Here is a 15,905-nt window from a genome sequence, read left to right as displayed (position 1 = left end):
CCCCCCCCCCCCCCACGTCCCCTGCCGCCAGCACTCGCCTGTGGGATGGGTCACTTGCTGACGGTGCTTAGGAACAGTTTACTTCTGCAGCGAATCCCGAGCAAGTCGGCCTCAACCTCACTCAGTCCCTTTCGGTCTGATTCGCGCTTCGGGAAACTGCTCCCGACCCCAGGGCCGCCCCGTGGACCCGGCCGCTTTGTGTGGGGACCCTGACTTGAGTTCCTCTCGGGGCCGTGCCGGGGGCTGAAGCTCCTCCTTTTCTCCTCCTCCTCAGGGTGTCCCCCTGGGTACCAGCGAGCTGCCCCCTGCCCAGCGGCTGCCCCCGTACCCGTACAGCCCCCCAAGCCTCGTTCTGCCCACCCAGCCGCCCACCCCGAAGCCGCTACAGCAGCCCGGGCTGCCCTCTCAGGCCTGCTCGATGCAGCCTGCGGGCGGGCAGCCCCCAGGCCGGCCGCCGCACTGCGGGCTCCTGTACCCGCCCGGCTCCGGGGGGCACGGACAGCAGTCTCACCACCGGCTGATGAGTGACTTCAGCCTGGGGACCGTGAGTGCCCAGGTCACTGGCGTTGAAGCAGGGGAGGGGCTGGGGGTGAGGTGAGGCAGAGGGGCCTCTGCGGGGTTGGGAGAGCCGGGGGGGGGGAGATCACCCCCCCAGGTAACAGCACTGCCAGTCTGAGGCTTCTGTCCTGCCCCTCCCCCAGCTGGCCCCGCGTAGCGTGCTCTCTGAGCGCTGCTGCCCCGACTCCCTCTCTTCCCCGCATGCGCTCGCTCTGTCCCGGCGGGTACGGCGCCCACACCTGCTGCGGGCCCCGTGCTCGCTTCTGCCGCTCTGGCTGCTGCCTCTGCCCTCTCCTCTCATTTCCTGGGGTGGGGGTGCGGGGTTGGTGCTTTCCTGGGCAGAGGGGGGCAGATGCGACGCACCGGAAGCCCACTTCCTCGGGGTCTGTCTGTGCGTCCACAGCCGGAGCAGTTCGGCACGGAGAGCGCGTCAGCCAGCCTGGCGCTGGACCCCTCTGGCTTTGCTGAAGGGCCTGGATTTTTAGGGGGCGAGGGGCCAGTGAGCGGCCTCCAGGACCCCCATACCCTCAACCACCAGAACTTGACCCACTGTTCCCGCCACGGCTCAGGGCCCAACATCATTCTCCCAGGTGAGCAGCGTGGGTGGTGATGGGCACGAAAGGAGGAGAGCACGCGTTTGCCGGGGCCCCCGGAGTCTCAGGTCCCCGAAGAGTCTACAGGGCACCGGCCCTCACCCCTCTCTTCTGTCCTCACAGGAGACTCCTCCCCGGGCTTCTCCAAGGAGATCGCTGCAGCCCTGGCCGGAGTGCCTGGCTTTGAGGTGTCCGCGGCCGGGCTGGGGCTGGGGCTGGGGCTGGAGGAGGAGCTGCGCATGGAGCCCCTGGGCCTGGAGGGGCTCCACATGCTGAGCGACCCCTGCGCCCTGCTGCCCGACCCTGCGGTGGAGGACTCGTTCCGCAGTGACCGGCTGCAGTGAGGGCCGCGCTGGCGGCCCCTTCTCCCTGGCCCTGTCTTGTCACTGGGCCTTTCCTCCCTGGCCCCTGGCCAGTAGAGATGCCACGCTGCCCCCCCAGATCCTCTTTCTGCCACGAACGAGCGATCCCAAGAAAGAAAGAGCGAGGGGTCTGTGCGGGTGGCCCCTGAACCCTGCACAAGGGGCGGCCTGGGGGAGCTCGAGGAAGGGCCTAAAGCACTTGTAACTTTGAACTTCTGTCTGGAGGTCAGAGCCTGTTGGAAGGCAGGGGTGGAGGGGAGCCCCGGAGGCGGGGCTTGCCCTCCGCCTGGGGGTGGGCGGTGCCGGCCCCTCCCCACTCTTCCCCTTGCAATGCAGGAGAGAGCCAGAGTGGATATTATTTTTTATTAAATATATTATATGTTAATAAAAAAATCGTATTAAGCTTTGGAGTGGTTTGTACTGTTGGGGATGCATCTGGGGATTTAGAGGGTCCTGGGCCCCAGGCCCTTTCCTTGCTTAGGCTTTTTGGATCTTCTCAGCACTGCTGTGGTTTGTGGAAGGGCCCCAGCCTCAGAATTTGTACCCAGCCTTGAACATGGGCTTCCGGGCTGGATGTGGACTCCCAGGGCAGCACACATGCCCCCGTACCCCCCGCCCCAAGTCCAGGCCCGGTCGGCCATGGGGACAGGAGCTCTGACTGGCCAGGCGCGGTGCTGAGGCCTGGCTGTGAGTTCCGGGTGAGGAGGTGACTGATGGCCGAGAGGGCAGTCCGAAGCTTCCCCAGGGGCCGCTGCCTCCGAGGAGGCAGTATGGATGCCAGGCAGGGTTCAGGCTGGATCCCGGGAGAGCCCCGGGAGAGCCCTGCGGGATGCCCCCGGGTCTCCTGCCCCTTCCTGTCTGGCTGCCTGTGCTCTGCCCTCCAAGCTCTTCCGCACCCGGCAGTCAGGGGAGTGGTGTCCCCTGCGGCTCCCCTGCCCCCCTGCTCTCCCTACACCCCACGGTGCCGGCCTCTCCTCTTCCTCTTTCCAAAGCCCTTGTCTTTTTCAGAAAAGGGAACCGAGAGCTTGTGGCCGAAGCCCGCCCGGAATGCAGTGTGCCCTAAACCTGGAAGTAGGGGTGTCGCGGGGTCGGCACAGCCAGGGCCTGCCGGGCCACATGTGACCAGGCCCCGCGGCCTGCGTGCAGGGGGCCCTCCCGGCCGCCAGGGGTCGCGCTGCAGGCGCCGGGCGGGCGCGGCGGGGTCACGGCCGGGGGTGCGGGGTGGGGGGGGGCCCACTAGGGAAAACGGGGCGCGCGGACGAGCCCGGCGCGGCGCCCCAGCCGCCTGTCCCTCCGCCTGCCGCCCGGCGGGAGCGCGCCGAGCCCGGCGCCCTGTCCGGGACCGGGTAGCCCGCCCGCCCCCGCCTCCGAGCCGCCCCGCCCGGCCCGCGCGGGCCGGGGGCCGGGGAGCCGCGGGCCGGCAGGTAGGGGCTGGGCCGGGCGGGGCGGCGCGGGCGGAGGCGGGCGGGCGCCGGCTGCGCATCTGGTTCCGCTTCCTCCGCCGCGGGGAAGTGAAAGAGCGGGGAGGGCGCCGCGGCCGGCGCCCCGCAGCCCGGCGGGGCAGGGGCGGGCGCGCAGGTGTGCGGCGGGCGCCCCCCTTCCCCCCGCCTCCGGCCCCGCGGCTCCCGCAGCAGCTCCCCTGCCGGGACGGCCGCGTGGGGCCGGGGCCAGGGCCGGGCCGGGCGGGCTTGGGGGTGCCCGGGGAGGGCGGAGGAGCGGCCGCGCGCGGGGCCCGCCGCCCCCTCCCCGCCCCCCGCCCCGGCCCCGGCGGTCCCCCCGCCGCGCGCCCTCGGGCCGACTTCCGCCCGCGCAGCTTCCCCTCCCGGGTTTCGGGAAGTCCCCTCCCTTCCTCTCCGCGGCGCCCCACGCCTCCAGTCCTCCGCTGCAGCCACCCACTGAGCTGCGCCCCAGCTCTGCGCCCTAGGGCTCGGGGACCCCCGGGGCCCCCGCTCTCGGGTTGGGCCACGGCGGCAGGTGAGAACACAGTGGCTCCAGGCCCGGGGGGCGCGCGCCTCCCTCCCTGGGCTCCGCGGAGGAGGGCAGACGGCTCTGGACCCGACTTGGGGATCCTGGAGGTGGGAGGGTGCAGGGCTGCTGGGTTGCGGGATTTAGGAATCAGGGCACTTGAGTCGGCCTCAGAGACACGAAAACTTGGGCTTTGTGGGCTTTCCTGGAAACCTAGAGGGACGCTCTTTAAGAACGTTATGTGGATCGTGAGGCTGATGTCACCAGTAGAGTCGGAAGGTCAGAAACCCCTAAAAAAGACTGTCAGGTTGGCACGATGTCATTTAGGCACGTAGGCCCTTACGGGAAGGACTGATCTCCGCAGGCGGGGGCGAGCCCGGGTGGGGTCTTCAACGGGGGTTCGGAGCAGTCTGAGGTCAGGGCCGAGGTCAGCCGCGAGCCCAGAGTGGTGCGCGGCTGGTTTGGGGAGCCGGCTGGCACCGCCTCGCGCCAGGGTCCGGGTCTCTTTAAGGGCCCGCTGACGTCACGGGCGGGAGCGCTCCGGGTTGGCGGCCCACCCCGGGCCTACCCTTCTACCCTTCCCTGGAAGGTGGGAAGGCTCGGGGTCGCCTCCGGGTCGCCTCCCGGGCCGCCTCCCCCGCTTCACCTCTCCCGCACTTGACCGTTCCAGATGCAGTGAGTGAAGGGGGGGCCATGGCGGAGGAGCGGCCCCCCCGGCTGGTGGATTACTTCGTGATAGCTGGGCTTGGGGGCAACGGAGCACCCATCCCCGAGGAGACGTGGGTTCCCGAGCCCAGTGGGACCCTGCGCCCTCCGCGGCCCGCCGATCCCATCACTGACGTGGCGGTCATCGCCAGGGCCCTGGGCGAGGAGGTGCCCCAGGGCTACACCTGCATCCAGGCCTCGGCTGGGGGCCACCCCTTGGAACTCAGTGCGGGGCTCCTGGGTGGAACTCAGCCCGTCATCTGCTACCGCAGGGGCCGTGACAAGCCCCCTCTGGTCGAGCTGGGGTGCGTGCCCCCTGTGTAGGGACGGGGGGGGGGGGGCGGCCAGAGGTCCAGGGGCAGGGGGAGGGCAGGAGTATGCACCCAGTCCTCCCTCGGGGTGGGTTCGTGGATTCGTGTGGCTGCTCCCAGCTTCCAGCCCCCCCTCGTGTCTCCCAGTCTGTAAAACGGGGGAAATGACAGCTCCTCAGGGGGCGGTTAAACGAGGTCACCCTTGTATGGGACTCGGCACAGACTCAGCAAATGGAAGCTTTAACCCTTAGCGTTTATGAATGGATGTGCGGGGCCGCGGAAGGACCGCCTCGGGCAGAGGCCAGCCAGAAGTGGGCCCTGGCGCCCGCTCTGACGAGGCCGAGGGTGCGAGGCTGGGAGGTAGGACCGGTTGGCAGATCTGCCCCGCGCTGTTGACGCCTGTCTCTGCTCTGTGCTCAGGGTGCTGTATGAGGGGAAGGAGCGACCCAAGCCTGGCTTCCAAGTGCTGGAAACGACACCCTACAGCCACTCGGCCAACCTAGCCCCTCCCGGCCCAGGGCACCCCCGCACCTACCTCACTTACCGGCGGGCAGCAGAAGGGGCGGGGCTGCACGCCCTGGGCATCACTGACCTCTGCCTGGTGCTGCCCAGCAAGGGCGAGGGCACCCCTCACACCTATTGCCGACTGCCACGCAGCCTCAACCCTGGCATGGTGAGCGGGGCTGCGAGACGTTGCCGTGAGGGTGCGGACACGGGGCACGAAGGGTAGCCTGGGACCAGGGCCTCTAGTGTGGGGGTGGGCCCAGAAGGGGTGACTCTCGTCTGGGGGGCCACTTCGCGGTGGCCTAAGTGGAGAGAAAATGGTCCCCGGAAACCGCTGCCAGCTGTGTATCTGCTCGTCTCTCCTTGTTCCTGGGACAGTGGGGCCCCGCGGTGCATCTGTGCTACAAAGTGGGCCTGGCCAAGGCCAACACGCTGGTGTACGAGGCCGGTGAGCAGTAGTTTCGTCCCCCCAACCCCTGGGTCCTTCGAGTCCCTCTGCCCTGGCGCCTCTTGGCCAGCACGACCCGCGTGCCCTGAACCCGCCTCCCCTCTGCCGCCGGGCCCTTCTCTGGCATCCCCTGGGCCTCCCCCCCAACGCTGATCGGCCCCCTTTCTGGCTCCCCCCACTGTGCTGGGGCTGCAGAGCTGCTAGGCCGCTACCCCGAGGAGGACAACGAGGCCTTCCCGCTGCCCGAGTCGGTGCCCGTCTTCTGCCTGCCCATGGGGGCCACTGTCGAGTGCTGGCCTGCCCAGACCAAGTACCCCGTGCCCGTCTTCTCCACCTTCGTGCTCACGGGTGCCGCCGGAGACAAGGTGGGTGTGCGGGTGTGCCCCGGGGCCCGGGCCATGCGGAGCCCTCCTGACTGCCTCTCTGCCCCCCGCCAGGTGTACGGGGCCGCCCTGCAGTTCTACGAGGCGTTCCCGAGGGCCAGGCTGTCAGAGCGGCAAGCGCGGGCCCTGGGCCTCTTGAGCGCCGTGGAGCGCGGCCGGGCGCTGGGGGGCCGGGCCGTCCGCAGCCGGCGCGCCATTGCCGTGCTGTCCCGCTGGCCTGCCTTCCCTGCTTTCCGAGCCTTCCTCACCTTTCTCTACCGCTACTCCGTCTCGGGCCCCCACCGCCTGCCCTTGGAAGCGTGAGCACGGGCGCCCCGACGCTGGGGAGGGGTGGGGAGCCCAGGAGAGACGGAAGAGGTTGGGGTGGGCAGAGGAGTGGGGGCCGGAAGTGCCACGGGCTGAGGGGTGAGTGGGGCCCGGGATCCAGCCCACGCTTGCTGGTTAGGTCGTGACCGGGTGAGTGCCCTCTGTGCAGCGGGGGCTCTGATGGCAGGCGAGGGGTCCAGGTGGAGCCCAGGGAGGCCCCAGGCTCTGGGGGACAGGAGAAGGTTCTGGGGGACCGGAGAAGGCTCTGGGGGACCGGAGAAGGTTCTGGGGGACCGGAGAAGGCTCTGGGGGACAGGTGAAGGGCATGAGCATCCCTCTCTTCCCCAGGCACATCTCTCACTTCATTCACAACGTCCCCTTCCCCTCCCCGCAGAGGCCTCGCATCCTGGTGCAGGTGAGGGAGGGGGAGGGGGAGGGAGGGGGGCTGGCCAGCCTCCCTCCGTCATTGTGACCTGCGGCCCTTCTGCCCCCAGATGTCTCCCTATGACAACCTGCTCCTCTGCCAGCCTGTGTCCTCACCCCTGCCCCTCAGGTACGTGCCCGGGTTGTGGGGGGGGGGGTGACACGGGCACTGTGATGACCAAGGACGTGGTAAGTGCCAGGCAGGCGCCCCCAGTCAGGAGTCTGGGCCCCGGGGGTATCTGCACATAGTGTGTAGGGAGGGGGCTCCAGGGTCTCCTGGTGACCCCCCCTGCATTGCCTGCAGTGGCGCCAGCTTCCTGCAGCTGCTGCAGAGCCTGGGCCCAGAGCTGGCCGTCACCCTGCTGCTGGCTGTGCTCACGGAGCACAAGCTGCTGGTGCACTCGCTGCGTCCCGACCTGCTCACCAGCGTGTGTGAGGCCCTGGTGTCGGTGAGCGCCGCCCTGCCAGCCCTCCCCCACCCCAGCTCCCCACACTCTGCTTCCCTTTCCTTCTTCCTGAGCGTCCTCAGCCTTCTCCTTGGGCACAGTCCGGGACTGTTCTCTGGAGCACCCCCCCCCCCCCCCCCCCCCCCCCCCCCCCCCCCCGCTCCGCAGGCCGATGCCCCCTCCCCCCACCACGCCCCCTCTGCCGCCCCGCCCCAGCTCACTGGTTCTTACTCCCTGGCGCCCCAGATGATCTTCCCGCTGCACTGGCAGTGCCCCTACATCCCGCTGTGCCCGCTGGTGCTGGCGGACGTGCTGAGCGCCCCTGTGCCCTTCATCGTGGGCATCCACTCCAGCTACTTCGACCTGCATGACCCGCCTGCTGACGTCATCTGTGTGGATCTCGACACCAACACGCTGTTTCAGTAAGGGGGCCGGGCCCCCCCCGGGCTGGTGTGCGCTGCACCCCCCCCCATAGAGAGCCAGGGACACAGGCCCCACGGCCCCTCCCTCCCTGTGCTCATCTCATAGGACTGAGGAAAAGAAGCTCCTCTCTCCTCGGACGCTGCCCCGCAGGCCCTACAAGGTTCTGCTGGCTATGCTGACCAACTTGTACCAGCAGCTGGACCAGAGTGAGAACCCCGTGGGGGCGTGGGGGCGTGGGGGCGTGCGCGTGTGTGTGCGTGCGAGCATGCGTGTGCGCGCGCGTGCGTGTGTGCGTGTGCCTGTGAGCGTGTGTGTGCATGCGTGTGAGAACCGTCGCTGATGCAAGCCTTCAGGGCGGGAGGGCTGTGGGGAGCTAGACCTCACCCGCCGAGCTCAGGGGTGTCAGGTTTTCACCTGGTGCGAGTGTCCGCGAGGGGCCGGGCGTCCAGTGTCGGTGTTCTGGACGCGGGGGCGGGACGGGGGAGCCGGGCGCCGCGCCTGCCAGGCGTGCCAGGAGCTGGCGCTGGCGCGGGAAGAGCGGGGCCGAGGCCGGCCTGACTCGGGCTGCCCCGGTGCCCAGCGTACACGGGCCCCGAGGAGGAGGCGTCCTTGGAGTTCCTGCTCACCGACTACGAGGCCGTGTGCGGCCGCCGGGCCCGGCTGGAGCGCGAAGTCCAGGGAGCCTTTCTCCGCTTCATGGCGTGTCTGCTCAAGGGCTACCGGGACTTCCTGCGCCCACTCACCCAGGCGCCCTCTGAGGGGGCTCGGGACGTGGACAACCTCTTCTTCTTGCAGGGTAGTCGGGGCGTCACTGGAGGGCCGTCCAGGGGCTGGGGGTTCGGGAGCCGCTCGCTCGCTTGGTCCTTTGCCCAGCAGCCGTCTCGATGGGCACAGGTCCGGGCCCTGCGCTCTCCTGGGCTTGGCGGGAGCCTGGGCGGGGCCCGCCCTCAGGGACCCCGCCCCGGGTGGAGGCAGGGGTTGCAGAGGGGGCTGGGGAGGCTGTGGCCCCAGTAGGCGGCCGTGACCCGGCCGCCCTGCACTCACCCCAGGCTTCCTCAAGTCCCGGGAGCGCTCCAGCCACAAGCTGTACTGCCAGCTGCTGCGCACGCAGATGTTCTCGCAGTTCATCGAGGAGTGCTCCTTCGGCTCCGCCCGGCACGCTGCCCTCGAGTTCTTTGACTCGTGCGTGGACAAGGTACTGGGCGCCTCCTGCCCTTCGAGAGCCACCGCGGCCCCTCGACGCCTCGTCCGTGCCGGGGATGCCCCCTGTGCCCCGCGCGGGGCTGCTTCAGGTCCACGCCGCCCTCCGGGTCTGGCTCGCCTCCCCTCTGCCCCCTGCAGCCTGCGGCGCCTCCGGGGCCTGGGGGGGCGGGGAGCGCGTGGGCCGGGCTGTGCTCTCCAGGGAGAGGCGGTGCCCTGGACACCCTGGCACCCTGGCCCGCGCCCACCGCCATGACCTCGCTCTCTCGCGCTCCCGCTTCAGGTGCACCCGGAGCAGGAGAAGCCTGAGCCGACGCCCCTGGTGGAGCTGGAGGAGCTGTCGGGGAACGAGCTCACCGTCTTCATCACCCCGCCCGAGGAGCCTCCCGCGCCGGAGGGCAGTGAATCCGCCCCCCAGTACTGGTGAGGGCCTCTTGTTCCAGGCCCCCCGGGCGGGCTTCGCGTTGACCGCTCCTGACGGCGTCGCCTCTCCCTGCCCCTCCAGCTACGACGGCTTCCCGGAGCTCCGGGCCGAGCTGTTTGAGTCTCCTCAGGAGCAGCCCGGGGCTCTGCCCGTGCCCGGCCCGTCCCGCAGTGCCCCCAGCAGCCCTGCCCCCCGCCGTACCAAACAGGTAAGCGGGACGGGGCCCCACAGACGCCCCTGACTCAGGCCGTCTCTCCTCCCGTGAAGGGGCTGGAATGGCACCTATCAACCCACTTGCCCACGAAAGCTCGTGAAACGTGAGCTGCTGTCACCGTCACTCATCCTCACCATCACTTTCGTCTTCTAACTCGTTTGGGGAGGGGGGGGCTCACTGCCTCTCCTGGGGCGCCTGCCCGTGCTGCAGGCCCGCAGGGCCGAGGCCCGTGTGCGTACCTTCCCGCCCCGTCAGAGCACAGTCCCTTTCTCGGGAGGGGGGTCCCTCCTCCCGCGCCATCTCAAGACCGGCTTCGGCCCGGCGCTGCCCTCACCCAGGCGTCCCCCGCCCCATCCAGGAGACGAAGGTGGCCCAGCGGATGGCGCAGAAGTCGGCGGCCGTGCCCGAGCTGTGGGCGCGGTGTCTGCTGGGGCACTGCTACGGGCTCTGGTTCCTGTGTCTGCCGGCCTTCGTGCGCGCCGCGCCCTCCCGCGTACAGGCTCTGCACACGGCCTACCACGTGCTGCGCCAGATGGAGAGCCGCAAGGTGGTGCTGCCCGACGAGGTGGGCCTCCTGCTGCTCACCGGGTGGGCGTGTCTGGGGTGCGGCGTCCGCGGGGAAGGGCGGGTGGCCCTGGAAGCCCTCGGGGCCGCTGGCTGGCGCGCCTGCAGGGACCTGTGGGGGCTGGAAGAAGGTGCCTGTTGGGACGGGGGAGGGGGGGCCGGGAGCGGGCCCCTCATCCGGCGCCTCTCCCGGCCCAGGTGTGTTACCGGGTGCTGATGCAGCTCTGCTCCCACTACGGGCAGCCCGTGCTGTCTGTGCGGGTCATGCTGGAGATGAGGCGTGCGGGCATCGTGCCCAACACCATCACCTACGGCTATTACAACAAGGTGCGCAATCCGGGCGAGGGGGGTGAGGGCGGTGAGGGCGGGCCGGCGGCCCGTGTGCCGTGGGGCGGTGCTGCTCCCTGACGTCCCCTCGGAGACCCAGCCCGAAACCACTGTCCTCGCCGTGCTCAGGGCGCCTTAGCGCCCACGCGGTGTTTCCTCCTGCTTGCTCGCCAGAGGCCACCGGGCAGGTACCGCTGCGACCCACTGGTGGCTGTGGTGTCAGCCGGTGAGCCAGGCGCTGCTTCAGCCCCGCCTTCTCAGGCAGGCGGTGAAGGTGCAGGGAGCTGGTCCCTGGTCCAGGCCCCCACGAGGAGGAGGTCAGGGAGGCTGGGTATGAACACAGGGACGCGGCCATGTTCCCTGCACTCCGGCCCTTAACCACGGCCCTGAACTGCCTCCTGGTTTTTACACGATGAAACTGATGGGCGAGAAAGCAGAAAGGTTTCTTCAAAGCCTTACACTCGACAAGTAGCCGAGTCGGATGCAAACCGTCTGCACTGCTGCTGGCTTCCTCCAGACCCTCAGTGGCAGCTGCTACTACCAGCCCCATCTGGGCTCTCGCTCCTGGCCGAGCCGTCGGCAGGACCGAACCAGGCGGGACGTCTGCAGGGGAAGGTGGCCCCTGAGTCCCCGGGGGTGTCCCTGAAACAGGCAGTGGCCATCAGGCTGTAGTCGGGCCGTGGAAGTAGGCCATCCTGATGGGCACCGTGCTTCGCAGGCCGTGCTGGAAAGCAAGTGGCTGGCTGGGACCCCCGGCGGACGTCTGCGCTGGGCCAAGCTCCGGAATGTCGTCCTGGGGGCCGCTCAGTTCCGCCAGCCCCTGAGGGAACGGCGACGACGGCAGCAGCAGGCAGCGGCAGCAGAGGCAGGCGGTGCCCAGACAGGTGGGTAGAGCCTGTGACAGGCTTGGGGACAGCAGCCGGGCTCCAGCAGGGAGATGCGTGGGGGGCCAGGGCTGGCCTCGTGGTTGGCACTGGGCGTTCTGGGCACTCTGGATAAGCCGCGCTTGGCTGGTGAAAAGGGGAGGATGCTCCGCCCGGGAGGACCCCTGCACCCCCAGGCCCACGCAGGAGGCCCCGTGTTGGAGTGGGGCGCTGGGCGTCCAGCCGGCCACCCGTCAGCCTTGTCCCCACTTTTTGCAGAGCCCCGTCGGGAGCGTCACTCTCCTACCCGTCCGCTTCAGCGCCAGACCACTTGGGCTGGTCGAAGCTTTCGAGACTCAGCTTCACCCACAGGGCGCCTGGTGAAAAGTGGCAGCCTGGGCAGTGCCCGTGGGGCCCAGCCCACCGTGGAGGCTGGTGTGGCCCACAGTGAGTGCCCTTGTCTGACCCCCAGTCGGCTTTCCTAAGCACTCGCCAGGAAGAGAGGGGCCCTCTGTGGGGAGCACTGTGGAAGCTGGAAGACCTTGTCCAGGGCGGCGCGGGGGTGGGGGTTGGGGTCGTGGTGCCAGGGCCGGGTCAGCCGGGGGCTGTTTCCTGACTTTTCTCTGCCCTGCAGTGATCGAGGCCTTGGGGGTCCTGGAGCCCCGGGGATCCCCTGTGCCCTGGCGAGACGGAAGCCTCTCTGACCTGAGCTTGACCGGAGAGGAGCTGGCACCCGGGGGCAGCCCGGAGGACTCTGGTTCTGCCCTGAGCGCCCAGTCCACAGAGGCCCTGGAAGGGCTGAGTGGGCGGACGCCCAAGGCTGGTGGGCGTCAGGAAGAGGCCAGCACCCCCAGACGAGGGCTGGGCGCCCGCCTGCAACAACTGCTCACCCCTTCCCGCCGCCCCCCTGCCTCGCGTGGTCCCCCACCCGAGCTGCCCCCTGACCCACCTCCCCCAGCGCGTCGCAGCCCCATGGACAGCCTCCTGCGCCCCCGAGAGCGCCCTGGATCCACCGCCTCCGAGGTAGCGCGCCAGGGGAGGGTGCAGATGGGCCGGCACCCCAGGGGCCTGCAGAGGGGCTGCAGTCTTGGAGCCAACCCGGAGGAGGCCCTAGGGGGCTGACCGCACCTTCTCCTGTGATGGCAGAGCTCAGCCTCTCTGGGCAGCGAGTGGGATCTCTCCGAGTCTTCTCTCAGTAGCCTGAGCCTTCGGCGGTCCTCGGAGCGCCTCAGTGACACCGCTGGGTCCTTGCAGCCGCCCTCCCTGGAAGTGAGGATAGCCCCCATCCCTCCGTCAGAGGCTGGCGCCGGGGAGGTGGGGGGCCCCTTCCCGAGCCTGGCGGGGCCGGGGAGCCCCCATCCCTCCGTCAGAGGCCGGGGCCCGGGAGGTGGGGGGCCCCTTCCCGAGCCTGGCGGGTCTTCTCCCCACAGATCCTGTTGTCCAGCTGCTCCCTGTGCCGGGCCTGTGACTCACTGGTGTACGACGAAGAGATCATGGCTGGCTGGGCCCCTGACGACTCCAACCTCAACACAGTCTGCCCCTTCTGCGCCTGCCCCTTCGTGCCCCTGCTCAGCGTCCAGACCCTGGATTCCCGCCCCAGGTACCTGAACCAGGGTGGGTGCTACGGGCGGGACAAGGGAGTGGGGGGCAGTGGAGGCCCAAGGGGCTGACCCTTCTTACCCCTCCGCAGGGCCCCCAGCCCCAAGCCTGCCCCTGCCGGAGCCGGTGGCAGCAGAGACGCTCCTGTCCCGGGGGGCCCAGGCCCCGTGCTCAGTGACCGTAGGCTCTGCCTTGCCCTGGATGAGCCCCGGCTCTGCAACGGGCACATGGGGGTAAGAGCTGGCAAGGAATCGGATCTTGGGGGCACCAGGTGGTGGGGTGTGATGGACATGGAGGGCGTGGGGCAGCTCAGAAACTGCTGGACGTGGTGGCCTGGGTCTGGGGACTTCCAGTGGGAAGCCTGGCTCTGGGGACTAGGCCTCGGTCCGCCCTGAATCACCCTCCCTCTTTGTGCCTGACAGGGCGCCTCCCGGCAGGTGGAGGGTGGGGCCTGGGCGTACCTGAGCCCTCTGGTGCTGCGGAAGGAGCTGGAGTCGCTGGTGGAGAACGAGGGCACTGAGGTGCTGGCATTGCCTGAGCTGCCCGCTGCCCACCCCATCATCTTCTGGAACCTTCTGTGGTATTTCCAGCGGCTGCGCCTGCCTAGTATTCTGCCATGCTTGGTGCTGGCCTCCTGTGACGGGCCCCCGCCCCCCCAGGTCAGACTCCACCCCGTCCCCCCCCCCCCACGGCCCCTGCTTCCTGAGTGCTCCTCGCCTCACTTCCCAGCTCTGCCCCTTGGGCTTCAGAGGCGGCACCTGGTTTGACCCCTGGCCTTTTAAGGTCACGGCTCAGCCTCAGTTCTCTCACCTGTAGAACGGCACAAGCATGCAGCGCCCGGGGCTGTCGGACACCTCGCGCGGTGCCCAGCGCCCGTCACAGTGCCTCCTGATGTTTGTCTGTTCATCTCCCCAAATATTTGTGGAGCGCCTTTTAGGTCGCAGGCAGTTTGTAGGCAGTAGTGACGTAGTGACCGCGGAACAAAACGCGTGCTCTCAGAGCGCGTGCTCGCGGGGATGCGCGGTCCTCCCTCCCTCCTCTCTCTGCCGTGTCCCCGAACAGCGCTGGCCCGGGTCTCGTCCTCTGCCCGCCACCTCACGAGCCTGCCCCCTTCGTCTCGGCCCCTGCAGGCCCCGTCTCCCTGGCTGACACCTGACCCGGCGTCTGTGCAGGTGCGGCTGCTGTGGGATGTCCTGACCCCTGACCCCAGTAGCTGCCCACCTCTCTATGTGCTCTGGAGGGTCCACAGTGAGTCTGGTATTCGGCCCAGGCTGGGAAGGGGTGGGTCCCACGCTCAGAGGGCTCGATAATCCTGGCTTCCTTCCTTTGTTTGGCGCAGGCCAGATCCCGCAGCGGGTGGTGTGGCCCGGCCCGGCGCCTGCACCCCTTAGCCTGGACCTGCTAGAGTCGGTGATGCGCCACGTCGGTCTCAATGAGGTGCACAAGGCCGTGGGGCTCCTGCTGGAAACCCTGGGGCCCCCTCCCACAGGCCTGCACCTGCAGAGGTATGGCGCTCCCGCCCGGGGGCCGCTGGCCTTCGCCCCTCCCTCTCTCACTCACCCCCTCTGCCTCCACTGCAGGGGCATCTACCGTGAGATCTTATTCCTGACAATGGCCGCTCTGGGCAAGGACCACGTGGACATAGGTGAGAGAGCAGGCAGGGGACTGAGGAGTTGAAGGATCTGGGGCCAGGTGTGGGGGGGGGGGAGTTGGAACCCTGATCTGTTGACCCACCTCCGCCCTCTTCCCTAGCGGCCTTCGACAAGAAGTACAAGTCTGCCTTTAACAAGCTGGCCAGCAGCATGGGCAAGGAGGGGCTGAAGCAGCGGCGGGCACAGATGCCCACTGCGAAGGCCATCGATTGCCGGAAATGTTTTGGAGCACTTCTGGAATGCTAGGGACCCTTAAGCTTTCCTCTCCCGGCTGGGGGGGGCGGGGGGAGGGAGTTGAGAGAGGAAGGGCTCCAGAGGTGGCCTGCTTCCCTGCCCCTCCCGTACAGGAGCTGGGGACGGGCTGGGAAGCAGGCCCAGCCACAGGCACCGAGTGCATGGGCAGCAGGAAGAGGGGCCCACTGTTCCCAGAATTCACAGTGGCCTATGTGCAGCCGGCCCGGTGCGCTCACACTGATGTAGGAGGCAGGGGTGCGGCGGGGGAGTTAGCACAGCTCTGTTTCTTCCCCAGACTATACCCTCCTCCAGGGTACCCACAGATCTGCGCTGCCCTGGTCTTTTTATAAGTTTTTGTTTTAAAAAACAACTGGAAAAATACAGAGCTACTGAGCCTTTGCCCCGAACGGGAGGGAGGGATGTCATTCCCCACCGGTGATGGTCCTTCTTCCCTGGAATTGCAGAAGTAGCCCGAGGCTCTTCATTACAGCTTTCTACCTTAGTGTTTGTACTTTAAGTCATTTATTGTGGAGCCATAGCCCCTTTCTTAGGAGGTTCTTAGGGATGGTGAGAAACAGACGGGACGTGGGGCACATGGTTCAGTGGTTTGCAGCTCCAGAAAAGGCAGGAGCCAAGAGAGGAGCCCCAAACTCCCCTCAGGAGGGACTGATGCCCCGTCCAGCCCAGTCCTTCCCGCCCACTCCACCCGCCCAGGGCCTTGACCGTGCAATAAGGATTGTTCCTTGCAAAGTTTGTTGGATGTAAATATAGTAAATGCTGCTTCTGTCTTTTTCCTTCTGCGTTTTTTCCTGGATCTGGGACAGCTGTGGGGGACACCTCTCCTTTTCCCCCCGGCTGCACGTCCTTTCTGCCTTTACATCCCTTGTGGCCTCAGGCACGGCCAGCTTCCCGGGACCGAGTCCCCTGGGGCCCCGGGAGCCCTGGGAGCAGGAGAGGGGTGAGTCCAGCACTGGCCGTGGTGGTGCCAGTCTGTGTGGCACTTCCGGCCCTCCCACACAATCACCCCCTTGTCCCTCATTTGTACCCCACACAAAGGCGCCATTCTCCGGGGGCCTTGAGCTCATCTCTGCCTTCTTCCCTCTCCCGCGGCTTTCCCTCCCGGCTTCTCCAGCACCGCCAGAGGACAGCCCTCTCCCTGGTAGCTGGTGTCGGAGGCTCTCGTCGCCCTGGCAGTCATCCCAGGCCTCCTCAATTGCTCTAGCCTCGGTCAGTACTCTTCCAGCCAGGGTCCCAGCCTGGGGACAGTGCCAGGACAGGGGTGGGGAGCGAGGAGCTCACTGCATGTGGGCAACAGGGAGATTGGCCGCCTCGGAATTCTCCCTTTCCTGTGTGATGAAATAAATTCCAGAAACAACAATCACCGAAGGGAATTAGCCAACA

The 15,905-nt window shown here is 68.1% G+C and overlaps 2 protein-coding genes across 5 annotated transcripts in view; both read left to right on the top strand.

Moving 5' to 3' along the window:
• The window catches only part of CRTC2 (CREB regulated transcription coactivator 2), a 9,059-nt gene extending 7,143 nt beyond the window's left edge, over positions 1–1,916 (top strand). For both annotated transcript variants that reach the window (XM_039218936.1, XM_039218937.1), the window contains exons 12-14: positions 275–544; positions 962–1,148; positions 1,275–1,916. In XM_039218936.1, the coding sequence (XP_039074867.1) occupies positions 275–544; positions 962–1,148; positions 1,275–1,495 (678 nt within the window). In that variant the 3' untranslated portion in view covers positions 1,496–1,916. The remainder of the gene's footprint in view (positions 1–274; positions 545–961; positions 1,149–1,274) is intronic.
• A 1,346-nt stretch (positions 1,917–3,262) lies between these two features.
• Positions 3,263–15,298, top strand: DENND4B (DENN domain containing 4B). Of its 3 annotated transcripts, none has more exons than XM_039218946.1 (28): positions 3,263–3,487; positions 4,149–4,488; positions 4,915–5,167; positions 5,377–5,446; positions 5,642–5,811; positions 5,884–6,128; positions 6,484–6,550; positions 6,630–6,688; positions 6,863–7,007; positions 7,251–7,426; positions 7,533–7,633; positions 8,008–8,223; positions 8,477–8,622; positions 8,911–9,050; positions 9,133–9,259; positions 9,624–9,830; positions 10,028–10,156; positions 10,875–11,040; positions 11,299–11,466; positions 11,654–12,042; positions 12,166–12,288; positions 12,450–12,619; positions 12,710–12,851; positions 13,041–13,277; positions 13,749–13,866; positions 13,958–14,123; positions 14,199–14,263; positions 14,371–15,298. In XM_039218946.1, the coding sequence occupies exons 2-28, from the start codon at positions 4,172–4,174 to the stop codon at positions 14,514–14,516; spliced, it is 4,458 nt and encodes a 1,485-aa protein (XP_039074877.1). In that variant the 5' UTR covers positions 3,263–3,487; positions 4,149–4,171; the 3' UTR covers positions 14,517–15,298. The 3 variants fall into 3 exon arrangements, 2 of the variants coding, with proteins under 2 accessions (XP_039074877.1, XP_039074876.1); XR_005525819.1 differs by having other exon boundaries at positions 3,407–3,487; positions 13,958–14,055; positions 14,371–14,462; XM_039218945.1 differs by having other exon boundaries at positions 3,407–3,487; positions 9,624–9,812.
• Positions 15,299–15,905: the final 607 nt, after the last annotated feature.

The sequence above is a fragment of the Hyaena hyaena genome, unplaced genomic scaffold (assembly GCF_003009895.1).
Source record: "Hyaena hyaena isolate Hyena2069 unplaced genomic scaffold, ASM300989v1 scaffold_783, whole genome shotgun sequence".
NCBI classification, from domain to species: Eukaryota; Metazoa; Chordata; class Mammalia; order Carnivora; family Hyaenidae; genus Hyaena; species Hyaena hyaena.
This window is presented reverse-complemented; position numbering and strand designations above follow the sequence as displayed.